The sequence below is a fragment of the Charadrius vociferus genome, unplaced genomic scaffold, assembly GCF_000708025.1.
Source record: "Charadrius vociferus isolate BGI_N301 unplaced genomic scaffold, ASM70802v2 scaffold720, whole genome shotgun sequence".
NCBI classification, from domain to species: Eukaryota; Metazoa; Chordata; class Aves; order Charadriiformes; family Charadriidae; genus Charadrius; species Charadrius vociferus.
Genome location: NW_009646598.1, coordinates 726,785 through 752,294, shown reverse-complemented (window position 1 = coordinate 752,294; position 25,510 = coordinate 726,785). Strand labels below are relative to the sequence as shown.

General features: G+C 37.0%; 1 protein-coding gene across 1 annotated transcript in view; it reads left to right on the top strand.

The window, feature by feature from the left end:
* Window positions 1-419: 419 nt before the first annotated feature.
* The window catches only part of R3HDM1 (R3H domain containing 1), a 55,584-nt gene continuing 30,493 nt past the window's right edge, over window positions 420-25,510 (top strand). Inside the window, exons 1-13 of the mRNA XM_009886738.1 lie at window positions 420-606; window positions 1,513-1,723; window positions 9,829-9,870; window positions 10,310-10,399; window positions 15,418-15,532; window positions 18,196-18,274; window positions 19,892-19,951; window positions 20,034-20,174; window positions 22,747-22,855; window positions 22,952-23,047; window positions 24,449-24,486; window positions 24,569-24,619; window positions 24,772-24,998. Of these exons, the coding sequence (XP_009885040.1) occupies window positions 1,553-1,723; window positions 9,829-9,870; window positions 10,310-10,399; window positions 15,418-15,532; window positions 18,196-18,274; window positions 19,892-19,951; window positions 20,034-20,174; window positions 22,747-22,855; window positions 22,952-23,047; window positions 24,449-24,486; window positions 24,569-24,619; window positions 24,772-24,998 (1,219 nt within the window). The 5' untranslated portion in view covers window positions 420-606; window positions 1,513-1,552. The remainder of the gene's footprint in view (window positions 607-1,512; window positions 1,724-9,828; window positions 9,871-10,309; window positions 10,400-15,417; window positions 15,533-18,195; window positions 18,275-19,891; window positions 19,952-20,033; window positions 20,175-22,746; window positions 22,856-22,951; window positions 23,048-24,448; window positions 24,487-24,568; window positions 24,620-24,771; window positions 24,999-25,510) is intronic.

Here is a 25,510-nt window from a genome sequence, read left to right as displayed (position 1 = left end):
TGCTGATATGCTAACAGGGATTTGTGAGCTTTCATGGCCTATTACTCCTCCACACCTGCTGGGCTGCTTATTTCAAACTGTGTTTTCAGACTCTTCTGGAAGATAACTGCTTGTTTATAGAAACAGAATTTCACTAGGAATGCCAACAAAATTTTTATTATGACTACTTGTTAACTCTGTAATACAGAAGAGTCTTGGAAGTCTAATGAAAAATGTTATTACTGCTAGATAAAGCCAATAGAATGAATAGATATGACAAATGCTGATTTCTTCTGTGCATTTTTTCTTGAAATGACTATTTAAGGTTTTGGGTGTCATCATGTTGCTCCTCTCCTCCCACTTCAAGTAAAAGTATCATGTATTTCCTTTGTTGATTTCTTTTTTTTTCTTTTTTTAGGCATTCAAAAGGGATGTTCTTGCTGATTCAAGACAACATAGTTCTGTCCAGGACTCTACACTGGGGATAAGGACATGGGAGTCCTCCTGCCAGATTCCAGATGGTTCATTACAACTGACATCTTGGTTGACAACTGTGAAAAGGAACTTTGGATTATTTTATTTTATTTTTGTGGGAGACCACAATCCCCAAACTGTAGGACATATCAGGTACTAAATCAGATACTTACTTAGACTTTTCTGTAATGTTATTTGATTGTTATTTGTTTTCTGTGAAGGACTTAAGGCATTCAGAACTTATTCTTTGTTTCTTTTAAGAAATGGAAAAAATTTTTATTTTACATCCTGCACTGTAGCTGATTAATGACAAGACATTTTCTTTCTTAGGGAAAATTGGGGTGGTTCTATTATAGCTTTAATCATTAGAGTTATCTTAATATAGTATTTAAAATTATTATTATGAATTATTATTACTATAAATTATAATTACTGATAATTGTTGTTATTACCCTAATTAACAAAGCTGTCTCTTTCTGTCTTTTTTATTGCTTTTGAGACAGTGCTTAATTTTATTAAGACTAGTTTTGCTACATTTAGAAGGTAGGATAGTTCCTGCATTCAGAGCTTGTCCAGTTGTTACCTGGCAACTTGGAAACTTAAAAGTTTTAATGATATTTATGAATGTTTGCACATTGGTTGCATTATGTTTCATCTATTTACTTTCAACCCTTTTAAAATAAATCTATATGTAATTCTCTTTCCTTTCAAATGAGAAAAGCTTCCCTTGTTTCTGTTGGAAGCTAGTTTGATTTGGAGTATCTGAACACACAAGCGTTTACTTTAAAATACAGAAGGGAAAATCTGCAAGCCTTATCCTGTAGCGTAGCTCTTAGTTCTTGTTTGTATAGATGTCTGTTATTATAAACCTCTTGATAAAAGTGGTTAAAAAGAAAATGATCACACTGTCCCTCTGATACAAGACAGGGAAAAAATCATAGCAGGAGGGGGAATACTTTTTGCAGCAAAATCATGTTTATTTTGGGCAGCTGTTTAGGTATGTAGGGTTTTGTAATTATTTAAAATTACTCAGTGATCCATTTTTTCTTTGTCTTAAAGGTTCCGTATTTCTTATAGAATTTTAAAATAACCTTTTCTAATGAGGATGTCTGATATTCTTACTGTAAAAGATGAAACTGATGCAATGAAGGGTTCAGAAGCTGAATTTAAAGATACAGACCCAGTTGAAAACCTTATAAAATCAGGAAGTCAGGAGCAGATTCAGGCGGAAAAGGATGAAAATTGTCCTGATAGCAAAAACAATATGCCGGTAAGAATTTTTTCGTTTTATTTTTCACTAGTATATCATGTTAAATAAGTCTGTGTCTTGTTCTTCTCCCTTTCTCATGATCCTCTTACATGTTTCTTTGGTACAAGTCAGGAAAACTTGCTTCCAGAACACCGGGCAAGTAGGATGGTTATTGCTTCCTCTCTCCTCCTTTGCCCCACTTCTCTGTTAATATTCATGTAAATATGACAGCCATTTTTTAATTGTATGAAGTAGATGAGTGGTTTTCATGGGAACCAGATAATTTGTCTGCGTTTTGTGTTTTCCTGAGTGCACATGTGAAGCTGAGATTTTTTTCATTGTAGCAGAACAAGGAAAAAATTCAGCACTCAAGCTGTCTTTTGCTGTTGTTGGGTCCTGACTGAATTTCAGAGACTGGGCCGTGTTAAGAATACGCTGTGTAGTAATAGCGTGGTTAGATCAAAATGCTAAAATGTTGAGCGTTGCTTGTACGAAGAAAGCACTACAGCACAGCTCAGCATGTCTGCCCTGAGCAGAGGTGACCAAACTAGGGCTCTTGAGCCATGTGCAGCTTACAGGTGGCTCAGGTGTAACTTTTACAGCAGAGCTGTACAGTATAAGGCTAAAGTAATCGGATGTAGGTAATCCAAATCCCCAGGTGCCAGAGGAATCAAATCAGCAGAGCCCCTGAGGCCAGTAGGTCTGGGTCCTGCCCTAGCCACCAGCAGAAGGTCCAGCCTCTTTCTGCCTACATCAAAGGTATAGCGAGCTGGTAAACTATCATCCCATCCTGGCTGTTAGCCAGTGCTCCCCACACCTTCCCTTTTCTTCCTTTCTTCACCATTTGACAATTTTGGTACATGATTTATTAGGTAGGAAAGCTTAGGCAGTCCTCATGCACACCCTGAAGAGCTGATGCATATAAATGTATGGCCTTTGCAAGGTGGGAGATATACCTGTGAAGAAATTGTGGCATGAAATTTGAAGAGAGAAAGAGAGAGGGGAAATAGTGTGGAAATATCTTGTATTAAAGAAGAACACACCAATAAGGATGGGTTAAGAACTTAGAGCAGCAGATTTAATACCACTGAGGTTTAGTTGTGCAGTTAGCGTTTATGTTCAAGAGCCCCGAGAGATGGGTCTCTCATGTGGGGCAAACCAGCTAACTCTGGGCTGAAGCTGCCCGCTTGGTCATTGAAGACTGTAGGTGTCTTAGATGAGGTGAGGAGTTAAAGAAAGCAACTGAAATTTTCTGGCACAACCTAGAAAATGGGGTAAATTTCTGAGAGAAAACACAGAAGCTTGTGTTTGACAAAAACTTGTTTTCTATAGGATTTTTTTTTTGTCTGTGGGTTAATAATAAACAATTTTTGGTTAAAAATCCTAATTGGAGTATGGGATATGGCAGTATTCTCTTGTGGGTTGCAAAAACAGGACAGTAGCTTATTAGATTCTTGTTATTGAGAATTGAGTAAAAGGTTCTTTTGGGAGAAGTTTTGTTCAAGACTAACAATTCAGTATTCCACTGAGTGAAGTAAGCTCTATCTGCTATGTTAAATTGCTTCCAAAGAAATCTTGTAGACCACTGTAATAACAATACGGTTTTATACTTTAATATCTGCTGGCTTTATTAAGGCTGACATCGGTGATAATTTTATGGAAAAAAATAAATCCTTAAAATGAAATACTTCTCCTGTAACATATGAGAAATAACTGCTGCTGAAAAGCTGGTAGATGTTATAGCTGAGCTGCTATTTTCTTTAATCAATGGAATGTCCCAGTAGTGAGCCTTAAAAATTAATTTAAGGTTTATTTATTTTCATACAGTTCAGTAACTTGGAAGAAAATCTCATTTGCATTTTCTCATTCAACAAATTTTAGTGTGGACGCTTCTATGCGACTCAAGTGGCAAATCTGCCTTCCTGCGAACGAGTGTAGCTGTATAGTCAGGCCCAGTCTAGAGAAACGAATCTGTCGGTGCTGTCAATGGCTGTGGGGTTTGGTGAGGGGGTTGGTTGCTTGGTTTTATTCTTGTCCAGGAGGAATTGCTGGTGGCTGAAATAATTATCTAATGTACACACGATGAACTGAACAACCGTGTAGTGGAGGCTGTTTGATGGAGACAGCCTTACTGTTGTCTCTGTTTAGTGTTGATGTGAGGGTTGTGTCCAGGAGTCTCCATCAGAATCAGAACACTGCTCTTACATGAGTAGTGTAATTTAAAACTGAGTTTGTAGGCTGAGGATGTGGATTTCCAGAATGGTAGGAAACTGTCAGTTACAAAGTGAAACCTTGCTTATGTAAGCCCTTTGTACCAATTGAAGTCAGAAAAAGTTAATGTCACTTGTACTGTGGTAGCTGCTAGTGCAAATACATATGTCATATATTTGAGGCTTTTTCATTGAAAGCATGTCTTACACTAAACTACAAAACAAAAGTTTTGGCCTGTCCATACTAAACAAAACTTCTGGGAATAGTACAGTAGTCAGCAAGTTTTTAACTCATGGATGATTAAATAGTTTGACTAGTGAAACTACACTGGATGTACTACTTTACATTGAGTGCAGGTTAAATGTTACTGTAGTGGTGGGGAAAAGAGCAAAGGAATTGCTAAGAAACATTAGACAAGATTATCAGAAGCTTATTGGAATTTGTTGTGGTTCTTTTGTTTACTAATTGAGTATATCAGATGGGTTGTGGGGGAGGGGGTAAATATAAGGAGTTTGGGTTTGGCTTTCCTAGCTAGTAGCTAATTGCTAATGGCAAACTACAGTGATATACCTGAATATAGTTATCACTTGATTTCTGACTTTACAGCCAAGCAAGAAACAGGTTATGACCCTTCCTCTGTCTAAACCTGTCATGGTTTGAGTTCAGGTAAGTTTCTGGATCTTCACAGTTCCAGAAACTGGCGATTATATTTTGAAATGTAACTGTGGCTCTGAATTCCAGATTATTTTGAGACGCTGTGCATTAGTAACCTAGTTGCTGCTGCATACACTGTTGGAGGTACACTGTGAATGAGAAAAATATCTTATTTGAATACATGGCTAGCACTCCCCATTTCTTTAAGCAGCACACAAGTAGTATAATTGATATAGAGATTATTAGGGAAGATCTTTGAATTGTCATATTTTGAAGTGACCATCAAGTAACACTTAAATAGGACTGGAAATAAGAGGCATTCATATGAAAAGTACTTTTACAAAAGTCACGTGCCTGTCAGCACTAGGGTAGTTTTTGTGATCGGAAAGGTTTTGGTTCATCAGCCACTGTTGCCACCTGACCTGGATAAGATCGACAGGTGGGAGACAGCATACTAATTCTGAATTAGCTAGAATACAGTGCCTGAATTTGTTGCCTTTGTCACTGGGTAGTGGGACAGGCAATGCTTCATCCACTATAATGACTGCTGTTAAAGTTAATTCGTCAGGAAATATTGACAAAAAAATAAATAAACAACCTGCATTTATCTTACAGCATAGTATCTTTTATTCACTATTACGAAGACTATTTAAAAAAAAAATATTTAAAATCTCCATAACAATTCACGTTGGCTTATGTATAATCCAGAAAAGGAGGTTTGTTCTTATACTACAATCCATGCATTAGGGGAATTGGGGGGAAGAAGAATGTTAGTCTTAAATACTGTCACCTCTGCACTGAAAAATAACCATTAATAAGTAGATACGAGGTCCTTGATGGGATTATGATTGCCAAGGCAGTAAAAGACTGAGAGAAAGAAAGCTGCATATCACTACATATCAGGACACGCACTTTCCAAGCTGTGCAGAGTAAAACCAAAATACCACCAACAAAAAAAAGCCTCATAGAAGGATGGAGACTGCTGCACGAATGCAGGAGTTGTATGCATCCACCGTATGATACGGACAAGGCAAATGTTGTATTAAGTGAGTATAATTCTGTTTTGGGTTTATGCTAATTAAGCAGATATCCCCATCCTTTGGAGGAGTTAGATTAATTTTTTTACTTAGCAATTAGACATCTCTGTCTACAAGTTTCTTCCCTCCATACTAGCACAAACCTTTGTTTTCTCTGTCTGTTTTACAGCTTGAGTTATCTGAAGCCTTTCTTTGCCTCTTCCCCAGCTGTTTTGGTTTTGTCAGGATTTACCTTGTCTCCAAAATATGTGACTTAATACTTTTTAATAAATAAATAATCAAGCAGATCCTGTTTAGTTACTTTTGAACTGTTGAAAATGCCTCTGTGCCCAATGGTGAAACTATTTTTCCATCAGTCATCCTCTACTGTGTCATGGAAAATTGCTGTCACTACTCACTAATACAGGACAGCAAGTAACCATAGACCACGCTGTTCTTTCCTTCAGTATTACAAAGCTATCTGTGGTTGTTAGAACTGTACCCCTTAACTGGATTTAAAATTGAGACCTAATTTAGAAGGAAGGTGAAAAACTGAATGTCCTTAGAATGCTCTTTGAGGCCTGTCATGTCATGCCTGTCCTCTGAAATGTTCAAACGCTACTTCAGAAATATATATAGTACTTTCTCACAAAACCTTTCCCACTTCTAAGTTTGCCATCTTGTGCCTGACCTGTTGTTATCCAACTTGTTTAGACAGCATAGTGATGATAGAGGAAGGTGTATAACAGCTCCAGATCTTTACTTTGTATTTGATATACTTGATCTGTGGAGGTAATTAGGAGAAAATAAAACAGGCAGATACTCCTTCTGAAAACCTGGATATGTATGATTGTATGTGTTTGGTAAACTCTATCTTAATTCCCTCTTTATTTTGTAGTTGGTCTTAAAATGTTGTTCATCTTAATTTTTTTTTTTTGTTTTCAGACAAAAACCTAATAATTATTTTCATTATGCCATTGTTTAGGATACTTCCTTTTAAACACTATCTTGAAATCATGCCCATAATGACTTTAAAGGGGGCATAAATTTATTTTTAATCTTGCTTTCATTAACATAGTGTTTTCTCAAGTCAGTAAAAGCCTGAGAGCTGCAAATAAAGAAATTGCTTAATTTACACTCGCTAAGGATTACATATTCTAAAGTAGCTATAAATTGTTTTTCACAAATGGGGAACATAAAGATGTTCTGTAGGAACAAAACTTAATAAATGCAGAGAAATTAGGACAGAACTAAAATGCACTGACCTGAAAAGAGAGAGAATATGCATTAACAACTATAACATACATTGACTACCTATTGTCCTGGAATTCCAGTGAAAATGTAGTTATCCTCAGTTGGCATGGTTTTGCCTGAGAAAGGAACTGTTCCAAATCATCTTCAAGTTTTGTGAATGCAGTTACTGTTGGTATCGCAGGACTTCGGGGTTTGTATTTCCAGGCACAGACCTTACATCATAGGCCTTTGCTCACATTAGCTGTCCTTGCAGTCCAGCCGAACCATATTTATTCCAGTGCTTCTTACCTGTCAAGTGTGTGGTGCATAGTCCTCACAGTTATAGCTGGATGTGGGGGCTTGTATTCAGGTTTTGACATCCCTAAAGTCATGCAGGGGAGCAAGGAATCCACGCCTATCAAAGGATTATTTTACAAGGCAGTGGTTTCTGGATAACAAGTCTTAATATGGTAGGTGGGATGATACTTATCTCGTAGAACTTTGAGGTTTGAGTCATTTCAGTCAAGGGAGTATCCCCCTCCTACAGTGGCCCCCCAGCTCTCCCCACTGGTATGGGTGTTGGTCCACAAAATTTGTCAAATGCTCATGAAATTGAGAACCATGGTATTCAAATAACTTAGTTTACTATGCTGAATATCCTATATTGCTTTGATTAAGTTATTCCCCATAGGTTGCAAACACTTTTTTTTTTTTTTTAAACAAATCTTTAAATACAGCATAATTGACAGTTGGGTTGGCTTTCCAGCCTGGAAACAGAATTCTAATTCTGCAAGCAAAATGGAAGAGGAGATACAACACATGTAAAACACTTAAACGAATGCACTGTCAAACTTGTCCTATTGTGACTGAAATCTGAAAACCACATTCATTTTAAACATTCTTATGAATAATTCAGATTTTATACTAGAGCAATTTCAATATCTCGATTAAATTTTGAGGCATTTGCTTCACTTTATCTGGCATGAACAAACATACTTAAGTTTTGGCTGCAATGGATTCCTGAGATTTTACTGAGCTAAGGTGAAGAGGAGATACGTGCTTTGTACAGATCTTAATTAAATTTAATTATTGTATGCTTCCTGCTTCCCAGCAACAATCTCCTCTCTTTTTTTAAATATGTATGTCTTATCTAATTAGTGAGCAGTAACTTATGTGTAAAGTTTTGGTTAACAGTATTAGAAGTTCTGTTTGGCTAATTTCAAATGTTTTATGTCCTGCATAACTAAGTAGATTTCCCCTTCCTTCTTCCCACCCCCCAAAAGGTGGATATGGGGTATTTGCTTCCATATACTCTTTTCAGTTATATACTGTCTTCAAAGCTTCCAAAATTTTGCAAAAGGTAAACAATTACCCAAGCGTAGGTTCTTCTGCCTCTTGTTTTGACAGTGAACTCAGTACTCCATTGGCAGTGCTGATTTGATTTTAAGTTTACAGTACTTGATTTGAACCCACCTGAGAGAACTGATCCTGGAGTAATTGCTATGAGGCTGGGAAATCATCCAGTTCTTGAAAGTTTAGTAGCTTTGGTATAACAGAAACTGGCACTCTGCATATCCCTGGCAAAGTTTTCAATATGCAATGTATGCTTGCAGCGTAGCTGATTGAAAGAAAAAAAAAATAATTTTTCAGGTATCAGCAAAACTCAAAGGGTCTGTATTGTTCCAGGTGTGAGAACATTTGAACTGTCTTTGCTGCTCAAAATCTCTCCAGGCTTCCTTTAAAAAAACTGATGATGACTTCAGTTAGTTTTCAGTGCTGCTATTTAAAATCCTGTTATATAGGGAAATGAGCTTAAATGAGCTCCCCTTCTGCTGCTCTTCAGCTAAGCTGGTGCAACATCCAAAGTAGACATTTGGGACTTGAGGAAAATGAGAGAAATATCAGTTCTTCTGCCTTACATGTTAGAATCTTTTACTTCAGGCTAGGTGTTGTTCTTATGTCCTGCTAAGAAAATAAGGCACTTGATAGACCTCTGCTCCTATGAGCCTCAGGCAGGGAGGGCTGTCTTCATGTAGGATTCAAATGGAGATTTTATTGAGTTTCCTCCTGAAAGGATACCACTTTCATAAAGGAGGAAGTATTGTCCCTTAAACAACATTTGAAATTATATTACCAATGTTGCTTTTTCCTTACAAATATTAGGTCTGTAAAACCACTTCTGTTAAAGGCTTGTCTGTTCATCAGTTTTAGTTCTACACTGAAACCAGTACTTAAATTAGAAGCACTTACAGTGGCATAACGTATTCCTGTGTAACTGTCGCAGAGGGTTGAGTTAGTTTTAACTGTTAAACACTTCTGTTGATTCAAATGTACCTTTCAATCATGCATGCTGTAGCAAAACTCTTGTAATGCTTTTTTTTTTTTTAAGAGAAACAATAGCAGTAGAAGGGATCTGGGAGGAGAAAGAACATATTAATGCATAGTAAGTTACTAAATTAAAGAAAAAAAATTGACCTGTAGCCCATTTTAAAATCCACTTTTGTAGCTCCTAAGATGAAAGAAAAAAACCCCTATGTTTTAACCAGCTTATGCTAGGTCATCATCTGTTCCCCTGGTAGTGGTAAAGCTTTTTTTTTTTTTTTTTTCCTTTTCTTTTATATTCTTTTTCCAGGTAGGTTTCAGGAATAGGAAGAAAATTTATAAAAAGCATGTCATGTTGGCAGGGAAATTAGGACACGAGAATTTAAAGTGTAGGAGCTGGCTGAGAGAGTAAACTGCTTGGATCTTAATGAACAAGAATAATACTTGCTTCCTGTTACATTCCTGTAATGTCTGTTGTTGATAAATGAAGAAGAGAAATCAAGGACAAGCACAGTGAAAAATGGGAGAGCATATAATCCTTCAGCCAAAAGCACCTGCTGTTCCTTTCACAGATTTTGACCATCATGTCAGTAATAACTGTTAAAGCTTTCTCTTCTACAGACTTTTCGCATTAATAAAATTGTGCTATTAAGTTTAATATAAACCTTTTCTGTTGTGCCTATCATTCAGCGGCCAGTGCAGTCTTTTGGACAGACAGCAAAAAGGTCGAAGGTACAGTAGACTTGTGTGCTGGCATGCTAAGGAAGCCCTTCATGCTTGGTGAAGCTTTGTTACTTTGTGAAAAGTATCTTTAGTTTCATTTTTTTGGCATTGAAGCTTTGTTTTATTCTGTTGGATTTCTGTCTTGCCTAGTTGTCTGCTTTTGTGGTTTGCCTTTATATTTTTGGTGGCTTTTTATTGTTATAGAGAGAAACACTTTCCCAAAGATTTTATTTCTTTTTCATTAGATGTGCTCTATTGTGCTTCAAAAGCTGCAATTGCTTGGATATTTTCTTCCTAAAGAAAATCATTTATTCTATTGAAAATATTAAAAAAATGCAGTTTTCAGCCATTTTGTTTTACATAAAATGAATGGAAAAAGAACGGCTTATGGTATATTTATATTAGTCTTTATAAGCCATAGTTTTTAATTTTACATACTTTCCTTTAGTCAAACACAAAGTTAAAGTTAGTTCGGAGCCTTGCTGTATGTGAAGAATATCCACCACCTCCCACAGCTGAAATATCACAGGACCTCCAGGTAAACATCACGTTACTGAAGTTTCTGAAATAATTTGAAGTAACTTATTGTTCAGAAGAAAATCTTTTGGGTACTCTTTAAATATGCAGACAGCGTATGATTTTATTTTTTTTTTAAATGCAGTTTTAATAGATGTGGTAATATAGAATGAAGAATTTGCTGCTTTGTTTTTCTGAACTATGGTGGTTGGTATCTGGGGAACAGGAAGAGGGGTGGTGTTAGTTGGTTTAACTTTCTAGTGTTACAGTGCACTTGAGGCGGTCTTAAACTGCTTAAGTGTTGTCTGCCATCGCATCCAGAAAACTGGTGATTAATGTGCAGCATAGTTTATTGTCTTTTACATTTAGAAAAGTTAAACAGTTGTAAGTTCTGGTATTTTAACTGAATTCCTGCATATTAGTCATAATTGCTGATAATTCTATTAACACATGCCTGAGGTATGTCTGAAGACTAATCTATTAAGATGCTGTAACACTTAAAGAAGGTCCCAAATGCTGGACAAAATACATAAAAGCACTTTAGAGAATTTAAAACAAAATCGAGCTTGCCTGACTTTACTTTCATACTAGTCTGTATTTTTAGAGCAAAATACTATCATGGTTTTAGTTCTCTGGATGAATGAGGGGCATCAAAATGCTTTTCTTGCTGCTCTTTTTTCACTACTAAGAAAACTGAAATGATCCTTAGTGGTTTACTCATAAAGCATGGTGACTTATTTTGCTGTTATTTGAAAAGCTTCCAAAATGTCTTTTTCAGAAAAGTCTCACTTTCCTTAAGGGGAAGGAACCAGCAGAAATAGCAGGGTGGGAGGGGGTTTTGCTGGGGAAGCGGTAATTCAGTTTTGGGGAGGGAGGCAGGTTGAGAACTCATGTAGGCATTTGTCAAGCTAATTAAAATTTTGTAAGATTGAACCACGAAGTATCTAGTTGTGGTTTGGTTTTTTTTCCTTGGGAAAACTGAGAAAATAGTATTTTTCATAGTCCTTCACTAATATAACAGTATTTGAAAGAGCTGACCTGAGAAACTGGGCCCGCTAATTTGATGAAAATCAGTCTTGGATTGGTATAGGCTGCAGAGCAAGAGATTAAAAGACAACAGAAAAGTTAATGCTATTTACAAGGCTGTTGTAATGTTTCGCATAAGATTAACAAAATTGACTGTGAGATCTAGTTCAGGCTTAGTTGTTTAGTCTGAAGCAGTAGGGTTTAACTTTTTCAGTCACTGTATCTAATTACAGGAAGAGATAATCCTAATTTGATGGATTGTTCATCCACAGTATATTTCAAACATAAGACATTAGGATTTTAAAAACCTCCGTCACTATACAACACCATGTATTTAATGGTTTGAAATCAGACGTTTATAATAAGCGTTCTCTACAGATGGGATTTGTTACTGTATCCTCTGGGAATCTATCCTTAGCTGCGTACCGCAAGGTGGTTCTTGAAAGGGATTGTTGCAGTAGTAGAAGAGATGTAAAGGCCAGTTCTGCAGAATGAATTTAATCATGTGATAATCTAAGTTTGTACGACAGGAATACCATAAACCAGATTGTATATTAAGAAACAAAATTACATCTAGCTGCAAGTTTTCTTCAGAAACAGTAATCTAGAAAAAATAGCTTATGAATCCCAATAACTATGCAAATGATTGAAAGAACAAATTTAATTCTTCCCTGTAGACTGGAGAAATGCATGTTGAAGAGAAGAGTTAGAAATAGTAATTTGTAACAAGTTCTGATGCTGGAGTGTACACCCTATGGGGCACAGGTCTTCCATGACCCTCTGTAACAAATCACACAGGCAATTTCTTCACCCATTTTGCTTGCTTTCCCAGAGAATCTTTGGGAATGGCATGGAAGAGTTCTTCTGTAAGCACCAGTCAGCTGCTGGCTGCCGCTGGTGGCTGCTTCTCCTCAGCAGGCTATAGTGAAAGAGTCGACAGATCGGACAAATTCTCAAGCAGATCAATTTATTTTCTGATATACTTGTTTATATATTCTTGAGCAATTGCAACATGAAAAAAGACACTGTTCCTTACTGAGAAAGCTAGGTAAGAGCTCACAATTTTTTTAAGCCTTGTTAAAAAGCACTGTCAACCCTTCACTAAAAGGTGCTATTAAAAGTACAAGCTTATCAATTTATTGCAGGAGGAAGAACATAACTGATTTATTTGATCTTTTATCTTTGTACACTGACTCTTTATTCTCTTCCTGTCCTTTGCCTAAACATTAGGTGCTGGGGTTCTGATTCTGGATGCTCTAGTAAGAAGTATGAACACTAGCAAAGGATGATCTATTTCAGCTCTTTTTAAGGAAGGGCTGTTTTCATACAAATGACAGTTATTATTATGGGTAACAAGTATATAAAACTTCAAAAGATTGAACTTTTTCTTCTTTAGCAAAATCAAAAAGCCCAAAGGTGGCAGGAAAAGACCAGAGTCTGTAATGTTAGTTTATACTGACTTGTGTAATGTCAGATTGTTGTTGGTTTTGGAGATTGCTGGTAAAAAGCCAAGACCGCAGGATGTAGGGCCTTTGAGTAATATTCTGTAACGTTTCCTGACTCTTACCTTTTCTTCAAGTGTTCTAAGCTGGAGGAATTTATTAGGGTTTGATGGTTTGGGGGATTTTGCTTTTTGTTTGGCTGTTTCTTGTTTAATCAGGATTTGGTGACGGTTTCTTCTGCTGCAATGAGGCCTTCGGCTAGGTGGTCCGAGTTACAGCGAGGAGTCTGGTAAATCAGCGTGCCAGCTGACACCCACTGCAAACAGGGTGCGATTAAAAGAATGTTAGGGAATAGAAGTTCAAAGATTTTTCGGCAGCTTTCCAGTCAAGTAGGTCATATTTAATTAGATGCTACAGTTTTTATAGCATGAAATCATAAGAAAGTGCCCTTTGGTACACAGTTCTGTTGTATCACACTTTGAAGTAAATTGGTGGTAGTAGAAGAACTGGCTGTTCAGATGGCTGTTCCTTTTTTAGCTCTCGTTGGGGAAAAAGTATGAAAATGATTACTTGGTGCAATCCTTTGACTAAATTATTGCTGTATGCTTTTACTTTGAGTTTGGAGTGTGTAGTCAATCAATTTGCTAGTGAAGGAAAACCAGACTATGAAAATTTCCTTAATTTAGTGATAGTTTGTAGAGTATTATTGTAAAATGGAGAATAACATATTAGTGGACCCAAGTCAGAAATAATTTCTTAGTAAGACATAAACATGTTTGTTTCTTTTTCAAATAACTGTCACGCAGCTACTAGGTGAACAGTAGATTTAATGCGCTTTGTAGTGACAAATAAATTGCTCATTTGAATTATATTCAGGTTTATGAGATGAGCAATGCAAAGATTTGTTTTGGGTTCTTTAAGGTTTGTAGCCAAGTGAATTCTCAAGACTAGGAAAGAATTATACAAAAGAGTTCATTATTAGTGATTGGTAATGGCTTTTATCAGACTTGGGTATAGATAATCTCATAAAAGCTGTGAAGTCTTCACACTTTTAATGCTGTTTTGCAGGGTGTGTATTAATTAATAAGTTTAATTAGAACATTTAATGTGGGGGGAAAAAACCTAATGGAAGAGAGCGCTGATAAAACTATGAGCTTTTTTTTTTTCCTTGTTTGAAAAAGTTGTTACTCCAAAAATGCATATTGAAACTAGTTTTTAACCATAACCTCATCAGTATAGGGGTCCCATTGACCAGCCCTGAAGGGACCAAAGGAGAGAGAGCAGTTTGGCGCACTAGGGCTGGGAGGAGCATTACTGCAGGATGTGTTTGCGTATGAAACCGTCTTTAGCCTTGGTGAATCCTGACTATATTTAACTCTGGCCAGCTTACATGAGTAAGATCAAGTCTGTGGAATGACACACCAGGAGGAGCTTAGAGCAGGTCCCTGGATATGGGTAAGAATGGGTTGGAAGGAAGAATGAAGACTTGGATGGGAAAGGATTTAGGTGCAGGACAGAAGAGTGATAGGCAACAATGGATGAGGGACAGGTTCCTTGGGCCGGGAAGGATCAGATGTTCTGGGCCGGGGGTGACAGCATCAACTCAGTTGGCATCTGAGGGAGCAAAATTGACATGTGAGGGAGTTCAAGATAAAAGGTAGTGGGGGAGTCTCACTCTTACAGGACTTTGACTGCAAGAGAAGGAATGGCATTTAGACACATGGTGTCTCCGTTTCCCCCGCATCCTCTGTGTTTGCTGTCTGAAATATGTTAATCCTTCACCCACAATCTTGTTAGAGAGTAAAGAGGCATGAAAAACAATTACCGTCTTCCACCGTTTAGGGGACCATTATGTCACTATGATTCCAAAGGGACGGTATTTTTTTTGCTGTATTTGGGAAACAGGTTTTATGATAGTTCACCTACTTTTTATAAAAACATGGATTTTGAGATGATTACACACAAAGCTACTCTATCAAAATACAGAGGAAATTAAGAGTCTAAGCCTTGATGACAGTAAGGTTTGCAAATATTGCCTTGTTCTATTGTACTGTAAATATCTCCCTCTTTTGTGGATCTGGGAATGCAAGTCCGTCTTAGACTGAAACATTTGTTTTATTTTTTTGCCTCTTGGTATAACCAAATTGAAATTTGACACAAGCTTTTATAGTGGAGAACTGTGAAGAATGTGGGGTGGGGCGGAAGCATCGTGGATGATGCATTACTTAAAAATTTAGAAACTATAAAATCTATAAATCTGCAAAACTGGAATATTTTCATATGTGTATCAAATAAGATACTTCGGATTCATTTTGATACATCATTCACGGTCTGAAAATGTGTAAATTCTAAAATGTCTCTGGTATTTGTTATGTCTTCTCTACAGTTTTTGATTTGCTGATGAGTAATTTCATTTTGTGGTCGCATAAACTACATGTGGGATCAGAAAGAATATGAAAGCAATTATTTTCCTTGTTACTTCTTTATTTTGCAGTTAATATAGTACAAACCAGTTCTTCTGCGGGTATTGTTTGAAATAGTTTCCATGATGACTGATTTTTACTTTTGACAGGAGAAAATTCAGATCCAGTTGTCACGGTCTTTTGAAAAAGAAGAAAAGCCTGCAAAAGATGAAACGGAAAAGGAAAAATCCAGTGATAAACTGTCCAGAAAAATGTTATCAAGAGGTTTGCTATCTGTCATTGTGCTTTTAAATGTGCTGTGTAGAGAGATAAAGAATATTGAGGAAAATGCAGTTTGCTTCCAGGACACCAGTACATAAACATTACTTGGCTTTTTTAGCAAATGAAGCAAATAGATCAGATAACTTTGAGCTGGAGAAGGAATTGGTCCCAGAGGATACAGTGCTTTCGAGGCTTCATCAAACACATGTACTCCAGCAAATGCTTTGCCTTTCTCGCCTGTGTAGCTATGCCGATCAGCCTAGGAGCAGTTGTGTTGCCTCAGCTGTGTCCAAGAGTTCTCTGGCAAACTGACTTTACTAGTCAGTAGAAGTTATTATCTTATTCCTAGACTTTGTTGTTACAAGTTCTGTGAAACTTAAGTGAGAATGACAACTACCTTTTTACTTTTTCTGATCTTTTTTCAACAGAAGTCAATGTGCTTGTTTGTTTGTTTATTTTATTTTTGATAATATCTAGATTATTTTTTTTTTAGTAAAGCTTTGGAGCAAGGGTGGAACTACATAAGTAAAAATGACAAGTATTATGTTTTCACTTTAATACTTCTGTGTTCTGGATTGAAGATCTATTGTATCTGCTGAAAATCTTTGGTTTTTAACCTGGAATAGAACTGCACAATTAATGACATAAGCCTGTCTCTGTGTTTCCTAATGCCTCCTAAAGGTAGAAGACTTTACGTGCTTAAGTTGGCAAATCATCATACAGCTCTTGCTTTAATTGAAGGATCCAGAATGTTTTAGATAAACATCTTAGATCGACCAATGTGTAGGAAGTGTCTTTAAAGCTAGAATTCTTTCTGAAACAGGTAGCAATTGTCCATCTTGTGTCCCTCAGTTCCATAAGGCCTTCCTCCTGTGGCATTTCAGTGCATCTTGTCCCAGCTGGCAGCCAGGTATTTGTGAAATAAAAAGCACTGAAATGGAGAACTTAATTGCATTTCTGAATCTCAGCCTTTGAAACTATGGCTTAAAACACAAGGGTGTTCTTTCAGACCTAGCTTGCTCAACCTTTAAAGTACATACCCACCTTGTAAAATTAAAAAAAATAAAAAAGAAACAACAAAACAACAACCAAAAAACCCACCTCCACTCCCCCCCTCCTTCCCTCTCCCCCCCCAAAAAAAATACCCAACCTGTCAGGTAATGATAAGGAGTTGAGCACAAAGTGACAGAATGTCTAAGGCAGAGGTAGCTGTTTTAAATTCACCCAATGCCTCCTCTGGAAGTTAATTACTTCCCAATTTAGGATGTGCCAAAATAGAAAATGATGGAATTTAAGCCTCAGTCTTCTAGTGATTATAACTAAATTATTGCTTACTTGCAAATTAAGAAAATGAAAGTAAATAATTACTCAATCTTACAGTTGTTTTACCGGGTGTACCGTTTTGTTTTGGGGTTTGGTTTTTCTCCTTGCCTTCCTCAGATTCAACAGCAATCCCAAACCATGAATGCTCATTTGCTTGGTTTCATTTATACTACCTTGATAATATATGGGCGCAACTGGTAGTATAATGAACTCCGCAGGTAAAGGAACTCGCTGTCATTCTTCATTAGGGAACTAGAGATTCCCTGTCCTCAGGTGGACTTGGAGTCTCTCCAGGAAAAATTTAGGTCCGTTTTTGAAGACTGGACACTTTCGCCACCCAGTTTCCCACTGTGCCAAGAGGCCGCTCTGCTGGCACTGATGCTTCTCGTGAAAAACACTGCACGGATTCTGTCTCTGCCGAATCCTACCCTTCTTAGTGCAGTAGTCCCCGCATTGCTAACAGAATCTAACTTGCAATGACTGCTCTCCATACTGACCACAACAAGACCTGGAACCGCTCAGACGTAGGCGTAAGTGTGAGCTGTGCCTAACTTGAGACTGGGTTGGCACACAAGTAGTTCTTGGAAGAAATCGAGTTACAAAAATATTGTTAAAACACCTCTAGCTTTTACTCCGAAGACTTAGAGCTTTGAAAGGTGCTCATTTAAGGGAAGATTTGGTGTTAAATAATTTCTTCCAGAGACAGCTTTTAGAGAACAAAATGTAACTTTGAATACTTTGGTTCACTGAAACCAGAAAGGAGGCAGAAGGTTGTGAGACTTCTTTTTGAAAACTTCTAAACATTATGTTGCGAAAAGAAAGTCCAACAGAACAAGGGCTTTTAATAATACAAAATAACATTTGTGAAGGTTAAACTGCTACATTCTGAATGACAGTATTTCTTTGGGCAACGTCCAGTAATTCTGTAGGTCAGCTGCTGGTCCACAGAAGTGTATACAACAGTGCAATGTAGTATGTTGAGAAATCGGGTGACTCAAGGTGATACACTGCTTCAAAATATATAGCAATTTGCTAATAAACTGGCAGTGTTGCTGAAGCTTTTGCTTCTGTATTACACTTGAATTAGGGGAAATGGGGGAGGCAGTGTTGGGTTTTCTGGTTTTTGGTTTGGTTTGGGGTTTTTTTTGTTGGTGTTTTTTTTTTTTTTTTTTTTACTTGTGAGCCTTTTCCCTGGAATCTGGAAGTGTTTATTTTTGGGTATAACATGCCTAATAATTATATAGTATTGATCCATAAATACAATGTTCAGCAATAGTTTAAAAAAAAAAATAGTATTAATGTTTTTCCAAAGTGTAATTTTGCTCTCTTCCCCCCACCCTTAGATTCCAGCCAAGAATACACAGATTCCACTGGTATAGATCTTCACGAATTTTTAGTAAATACATTAAAAAACAATCCCAGGTAAGCATCCGTAATGTCAACTTTCTGGTTTTCTTTCTTGTCAGTGTCTGAAGTGTAACACAACCTGTTTTTTGTATGTGTCCTTTACATGTCTAACACTGTATGTCAGTTATTTAGGACGAGGTTATGATGCACAGGCCATTTGAAGCACCAATCCACTGTAATTTGCGTGTTATATGAACAAAGGTTCAGGATACTGAAATGGTTTAAGAGCTTTAATGTTTCATAAGCAAATAATGAGTTCTGTCTGTGCAGTTCTGTCTCTGAAGGGACACTCATACTATGTCTCTCAAACTTGTACTCTTTTAGTGTCTGCTTCTTAGAGACTAAACTGCTTTCTCTTACTTTAATCTGTCTTCCCCTGAATTTATAGGCAAAGGAACTTTTTTTTAAGCTGTACCATATGACCATAGTTAAGACATATACATCTTCACTCTGCGCATCAGAAATCACGTCTGATGTAATTCACGTCCATCATTTGTTAGCAACAGAGCTGACATGATTCTGTTGCTTTGAAGTTTGCGGTACATTGCTGTCTGTCTTGTTTGTTCTTTTCCTCCACGGGGTATCACAGTAGGTACGTGGCTGTATGTACAGGGCGAGAAATCCACTTGGTGGAATTGTGCTGCTGTCGCAAAAGCTATTCCACTGCTATTTGTTATTCATTAATACTATAGTTATGATTTTCAATGTGATCATGTATTGGGATTCCATTTTATCGTTATGATTTTCAATGTGATCATGTATTTCCCATTTTATTGGGAAACAAATGTAAAATGAGCTATAATAAGGGTGCAACACCATTTTGTCCTATAGAGTAAAATTAGAAAGCACAGATCCCTGCTAGACTCTTACTTTGTTTCTGTTTGAAGTCACAAAGCATCCCAATGAAAGTAAGAAATTGTAGGTGAAGGTCTGCTGTGGGTTTACACGTGCAATAACTGGGAAGCTGAGTTACCTGATGTGCACAAATTATGAACTGTGGGACAATTAATTTCAGTACATATTAATGACTTATGGGAACTCGCATAAGCATTTTTAAGACTTCTGGTTTATGGTGTTTCAGCCAATGTTCCTTTCCATCACATTGAGTTTTAGCTTTTTCATCTTCTCTTACTATCTCAGCACATTGCAAAGCATGCCAGCTTTTAACCACTTGGTTGTTGGTATGCTGTAGTAGTGCCTTCTGTTACCAGTACTCCCTCACTCTGTCTCAATGATCCCATGATGTGCTTCACAATCCAAGGCGCCGGTTCAGGCCCCTGCAAGTCTTACTACCCGTGCTAACAACTTAGTCACTACATTTCTTTCTTCTTGAGGCTGTCTTCTCAATGACTGTACTTTCTGTTGAGCCTACTGGGCAGAGATTACTTGGAGGATCTTTGTAATCTGATACTGAGATGAGAACCACGTGTTTCACTGGGCAGATTAAATAAAATATATTGTAGTGAAAAATGAATACTTTGCCCTAAAAAAACCTGCATTTGACACCTCCTGGTCCTATTTACAGTCTGCCACTATTCCTTGACCACAGATCTTATCTGTGTATTCTTAAGATGAATACAGCTGCAGTTATTGGAGTGTCTCATATGTGAGTTGCTGTGTTTTTATTTTCAGGGACAGAATGACGCTGCTGAAATTAGAACAGGAAATTTTAGATTTCATTGGTAATAATGAGTAAGTACTGTACTCTTATAGGAAAAAAAGAATTGAAGAGTGCTCCTATTTATTTAATAAAGCTACTATTCCTTTCTTCCAGAGCTCCAAGAAAAAAGTTTCCCCCAATGACATCTTACCATAGAATGCTGTTGCACAGGGTAGCTGCTTACTTTGGATTAGAGCACAACGTGGACCAGAGTGGGAAGGCAGTCATAGTAAATAAAACTAGCAATACAAGAATGTAAGTGTAAAAGTCTTGAAAAAACATTTTGATGCATAGATTTAACACCCAGGATATATTATGCAATGATGCTGCATCTGTAGCAGTGGGGGTCTATCTACTCATTGGGAACCATGCGTCAAGGAGAGGTAGTTGAAGATCTGTACTGCTCGTGTTTCAGTGCTGTGTAACAACGTGACCTGTTTCACATTTAAACTTTTTTTTTGGGAAAAAAGGATGTTATCTGTAAATTAAAAATTTTTGTTGTTTTTCTCACAGAGATGCATTGCTAACTTTGTTTTCACGAAATACGAATTCATATCAACTATTCGCCTGTTTAAAGATTTACACCAGTAAAGTGTACAAAGTACATTCTTTGTTTCTTTTGGAATGCAGAACCAGCTTTAAACTTAGAACAGGGTGATTTCTGATTTGGTGAAGGGAGGGGACAAGACTTGCACAACTTTGGCTTTTGTACTGTAAAAATCTGCTGGGAGTATTCAGGCATTGGAGCCTTCTATTGGAATGATGTTGCTTACGGGTCTCACATGGCCTTACAAAATAAACGTAGCAGGGAAGACAGAGATCTCATCAGTGGAAATGTCAACCAGGTTAACAAGTCACGGCATGCTACTTTACTGCGTAGTGGAGTTCTTGGAGAAACCACTAAGCAAATCCATATTGCAAAAAAAAGTAGCCCTGAGGCCACAGCAGCTCCAAAACCCGTGTGTGGCTGACCACCTCATTCAAAGGACCCAGCTGTTCACATTGTCCTCCGCACTTGCTCTGTCTCCTCATTCTCCCTCAGAAAGACGAAGGACTAACGTGTTGGTATATTTATGCCACCTAGTTTCTAGTTTTAACTTAAAGCATATACCTGACACCTTTTTTTGTTGGTGGTTGTTGGTTTTGGTTGTGGTTTGTTGTTGGTTTTGGTTTTTTAAGTTCTCTAGGATGTGAACATGAAAATAGGAATTTACATCTCCTGCATCCTAATCCCAGTCTCTGGGTACACTCTGCATAGCTTTGGGACAAAAAAACCCCTAATTATCCACCCTAATTTTAGAGTCAGTAAAACTGAAATAATACACCACACTGAAATTTCACTTAAGTTGCCTCCTCAAAAGTTTCTAGAAGAACAGAGAGAGCCTAAATATATGTTAAGTAACTTATGTATTCATGTATGTGGTTTTGCTTTGGCTATACATTCTCTATCTAATTTGACTTGCAAAGCTATACATTTCAAATCTGTTGCCTTTGCATCTACCAGCATCTCTAGCCTGAAGCTTCAGTCTAGCGCTTCAAGTGTGGAATAAGAACTATTAAAAGATGATTTCTTCAGTTTTATGCTTTTTTTTTTCCTAGCCTGTATTTAAATAGCTTATGGCCTCTGGAAGCCCCCTATAGGTGTAGTTACTAATTAGCAGGCATTTCATCTAACCTGCAGACATCAAGATTCTTAGTGTTTTCAGTATTCTTATTTTAAATCGCTTTGGATATAAAATAAGAATTTAGAAAGAAAACCTTGGAGATCTGCTCCATGTTGAATAAAATCAAACTTACCTTTTCCTCATAGGCAGATTCCCGGCTCCATCGCCGATCAGTGATGTTACTGACATGAACAACCCAGTGCATACTGGGACGTCTCAGTGGAGTGGGAAGTTGGTGATTGCAGGGCAGTAAATTCAGGGACCTTTAAAAGAAAGAGGTAAGACAGTCTAAAGGTTCTCTGAAATGCCTGCTAATTATGTCTGGGCATCCAGTAACTAATAGTTAGGCTTGGCTGTTTTATAGGAAAAGATCTCCTGACTCTATACTGATGTCCTGGGTAATGAATAAAGAAACAGAAGTAGAGAGAAGAGTATACCTATATTTTATCTTTTATTAGACACATATTAATTGTGTGAGAACTTCTCTTAACAATAGCAGTAGTTTTATTGCCTAGGTACTTGGTATCTATTTTTAATAATAACAAGAGTTTGCAAAATATCTCATTTTCTTTCACAAAGTAGATAAAACACCAAAGTAATATATATAATCTGTTGCTTCATCCTCTCAGTGTGATCTTGTGAAGCTCTTGCCTGCATTGGACTGTTTTTTCTCTTGCTTATTTCTACTTAATTTTGTTTTAGAAGTCTGTATGTTTCAATGCTTTCTCCTCTATCTTCTTATCTTCTGTTTTTCCCTTGAAATGAATTCTGAGGTATTGCAGCTCTAGCAGAAAGCACCTATCTTCACTTCCATGCATGCCCAGTGTCCATTGCATGGCACCAGTCTGGAGTCAGGAGCACCTCTGATTCCCCAAGGGCATGTGGTTTGCTTGCCACCTTTATTGGAAATTGAAGCAAAATCTTTGAAGGAGGAAGAGATTTTAAAAGCAGGTTTGTTATGCCTCAGGAACAGGACTTTTCAGGATAAACATCATCTTACGGTTTTGGTAGCTTTTCCATTGCCTGGACAACCATAATCTATCACTTCAGTTAGAGTATTAACTATATTTAACACTGACTTTGAGTATATTCCAGTTTGTTCCACTGTGTATAGTATATGTTTACAAAACCATAAATTTTTTCTTTCTAACAACTTTTCATAGACCTGACCAAAAGTTTTGTGAGCATATAAAGGATGAGAAGAGTGATGATTTCCAGAAGCGGTATATCCTTAAAAGAGATAACTCTAGTTTAGACAAAGATGACAACCAGGTAAATACATATGGATTATTTCCTTCCACTTGCTGTATTTGACTGTGTGTTTATACTATTTTCCTGAAGAAGTTGACACTGTATCACTTAATTTAGATGAGAATACGATTAAAAGATGACAGAAGAAGCAAATCCATAGAAGAACGTGAAGAAGAATATCAGAGAGCTAGAGAAAGAATATTTGCACAAGATGTATGTATCAAAGAAAATCTTATGGTGTTTTGTATGAATACTTCACACACAGACATGCACATGTGGTTTCTGTTAAAAGAGACTTTTTTTTTCCAGGAAACTTTCTGTGTCGGAAGGGGAATGAGCAGATAAGAATCATTAGTGTGGCCTGAATGAGTTTTAAATTATATCGAAGTTAATGAGAAATTTTCTGGTTTCTATAACCACTACTGCATGAAACTAAACCAACCTTCAAGCATCTATCATTACCTATTTTGCTTTATTTTGCCCCTTACTGAAATTTAAATTATAGAGTTTTGGTACTGCAATCATTTCAGTTGTTACTCAGAGCAATAATTATTTTAAAAAACAAACAAATAAAACCCCAAACCAAAATGTTGGGGTTTTTCTCACTTGTGTCTATATCAAACACATCTTATGACTAGTCACGGTAAAATGATTTGAATACCTGTATGTGAAATTTCAGTCAGAAATGTAGAAGTCTGGTCTCTTTTGACTGGAGTTATCAAGCATGACATTGTAAACTGTAATTCAATCACAATTACTGATAATATTAAATTATATTAAGTGAAACAGAACAAATGTATCTTCAAAAATAGGCGTTACTTCTAATAATCTACTTTTGACATTTATCTGTAGCTCTTACACATCCAAAACCAGATTCTTGTTTTGGAGAAAGAGTAATGAGCTCCAAGAGGCTAATTTGTTATATCCTAATGTTTTTCAAAAGCCTTTTTTTTTTTTTTTTTTTATCATCACCTCAGTTACGAACAAAAAGAATGGATTTCTGGATATAAAATTACCTTTTCCTTTTGCATACTCATTTACCATGTATTGTACCCTTCAAAGCTTTGGACCAAATGTTAGGAGTCACAGTGAAGGACAACACAATTGAAGTTAATAATAGCCTTTTTGATTGTATATTCTGTCTGCTTTTTAGCATATGCGTACTTGTACCCCAAAGAATTCAGTACAATTATTGCAGTAGCCAACGTCATCTTCTACTTCACGCTTTCAGCAGAAGAGAAGGGAACTCAGGTGGTGGTAACAGATTTGTGAAGTCACACGTCAGCTGGAAGTTACCTAAGGCAGCAAAGGCCCACTGGAAGAATTGTAACTTCAGAAAAATGCTAATATAAACAAAATGGTCAGCAGTGTAACTATTCTAATGCTAACTTTTATTTCCTGCAGGTGGGCCTTTTTATATTGTCTTTTTTTTCCCATTACATGGAAATTATCCACCAAAGAGGTTAAGTTTTCAGACAGCTTAATATAACGAGAATGCTGTAAAAGTCCCTGTAGAATACAAAAGATTCCAAATTGCAGCATGTTTTGTTACTACGCTGTAGTAGGGGTTCTAGATGCCATTCATATTAATTTCTACACTTCTTTGCCCCTCAGTCCCTGTGTTCCCAAGAGAATTATTTCACTGATAAAAGGTAAGAAAATTTGCAGTTTAATTCTGTTTCATTTTCCTATTTTCTTAATAAATATTAAGCTATCTTATTAAAATGTCAACAGAATCCAGGAGGAAGAAACTAATAGTACACAACAAAGACGACAGATACTTAGGTATTTGATGCTTTCTTTAAAAAAACAAAAATAAAACCCCAAAGTATTCTGCATGCATTTCACCTTTTCTTTCTTTTTTTTTTTCTTTTTTTTTTCTTTTCCCTTATTTTGCAATTGATGCTTGTGCTAAAAGTTTAGTTTATAACTTACAGAATCAATAAGGAAACATCAGGGAGATCAGCCAACAGCCATCAGAGCAGTACTGAGAATGAGCTGAAGTATTGTGAACCCCGTCCCTGGAGCAGCACCGACTCTGATAGCTCCATCCGCAATCTGAAGCCAGCTGTAACGAAAGCCAGCAGCTTCAGTGGGATATCAGTTCTGACAAGAGGAGATAGCTCTGGAAGCAGCAAAAGCACAGGCAGGCTGTCTAAGACAGGTATAATAAAATCTGTACGAATACATAGTTAACGTAGCAGTGACGTGCCTGATGGTTTGATACTTGATGCGTATTGCAGATGTGTACGTATGTAGAGGCCTCGGTCTCGTAGGTGCTCCATGCATACAACCCCCTCTGGATGCAGTGGGTGCTGCATACATAGAATGACTACAGACCTAGCCCTGTACTGCATAGCTGCCTTGGAGAGGTAGAATTCAGGTAACAAATTAAATGAAGGCTTTTGACTGTGGAAGTAGACTTTTAAAGTGCATTATAGATGGCTTTAAGCTAAACGCATTTCATCTCATACAAAGGATTTGAAAACATTTATCAACCGAAGTACTGTACACAAAAAAAAAAAAGAGTGGAGTTCAACCCTCTAGTTTCAGTGCGGCAAAGCTGCATTGTGTGGTGTTTAGGAAACTGTACTGCTGTCCTACTCGCTAGGAAAAAACAGCATTGAAGCCTATGCATTGTTAGTTATGTTTGTTGTGGTAGTTTTCAGTGCCATT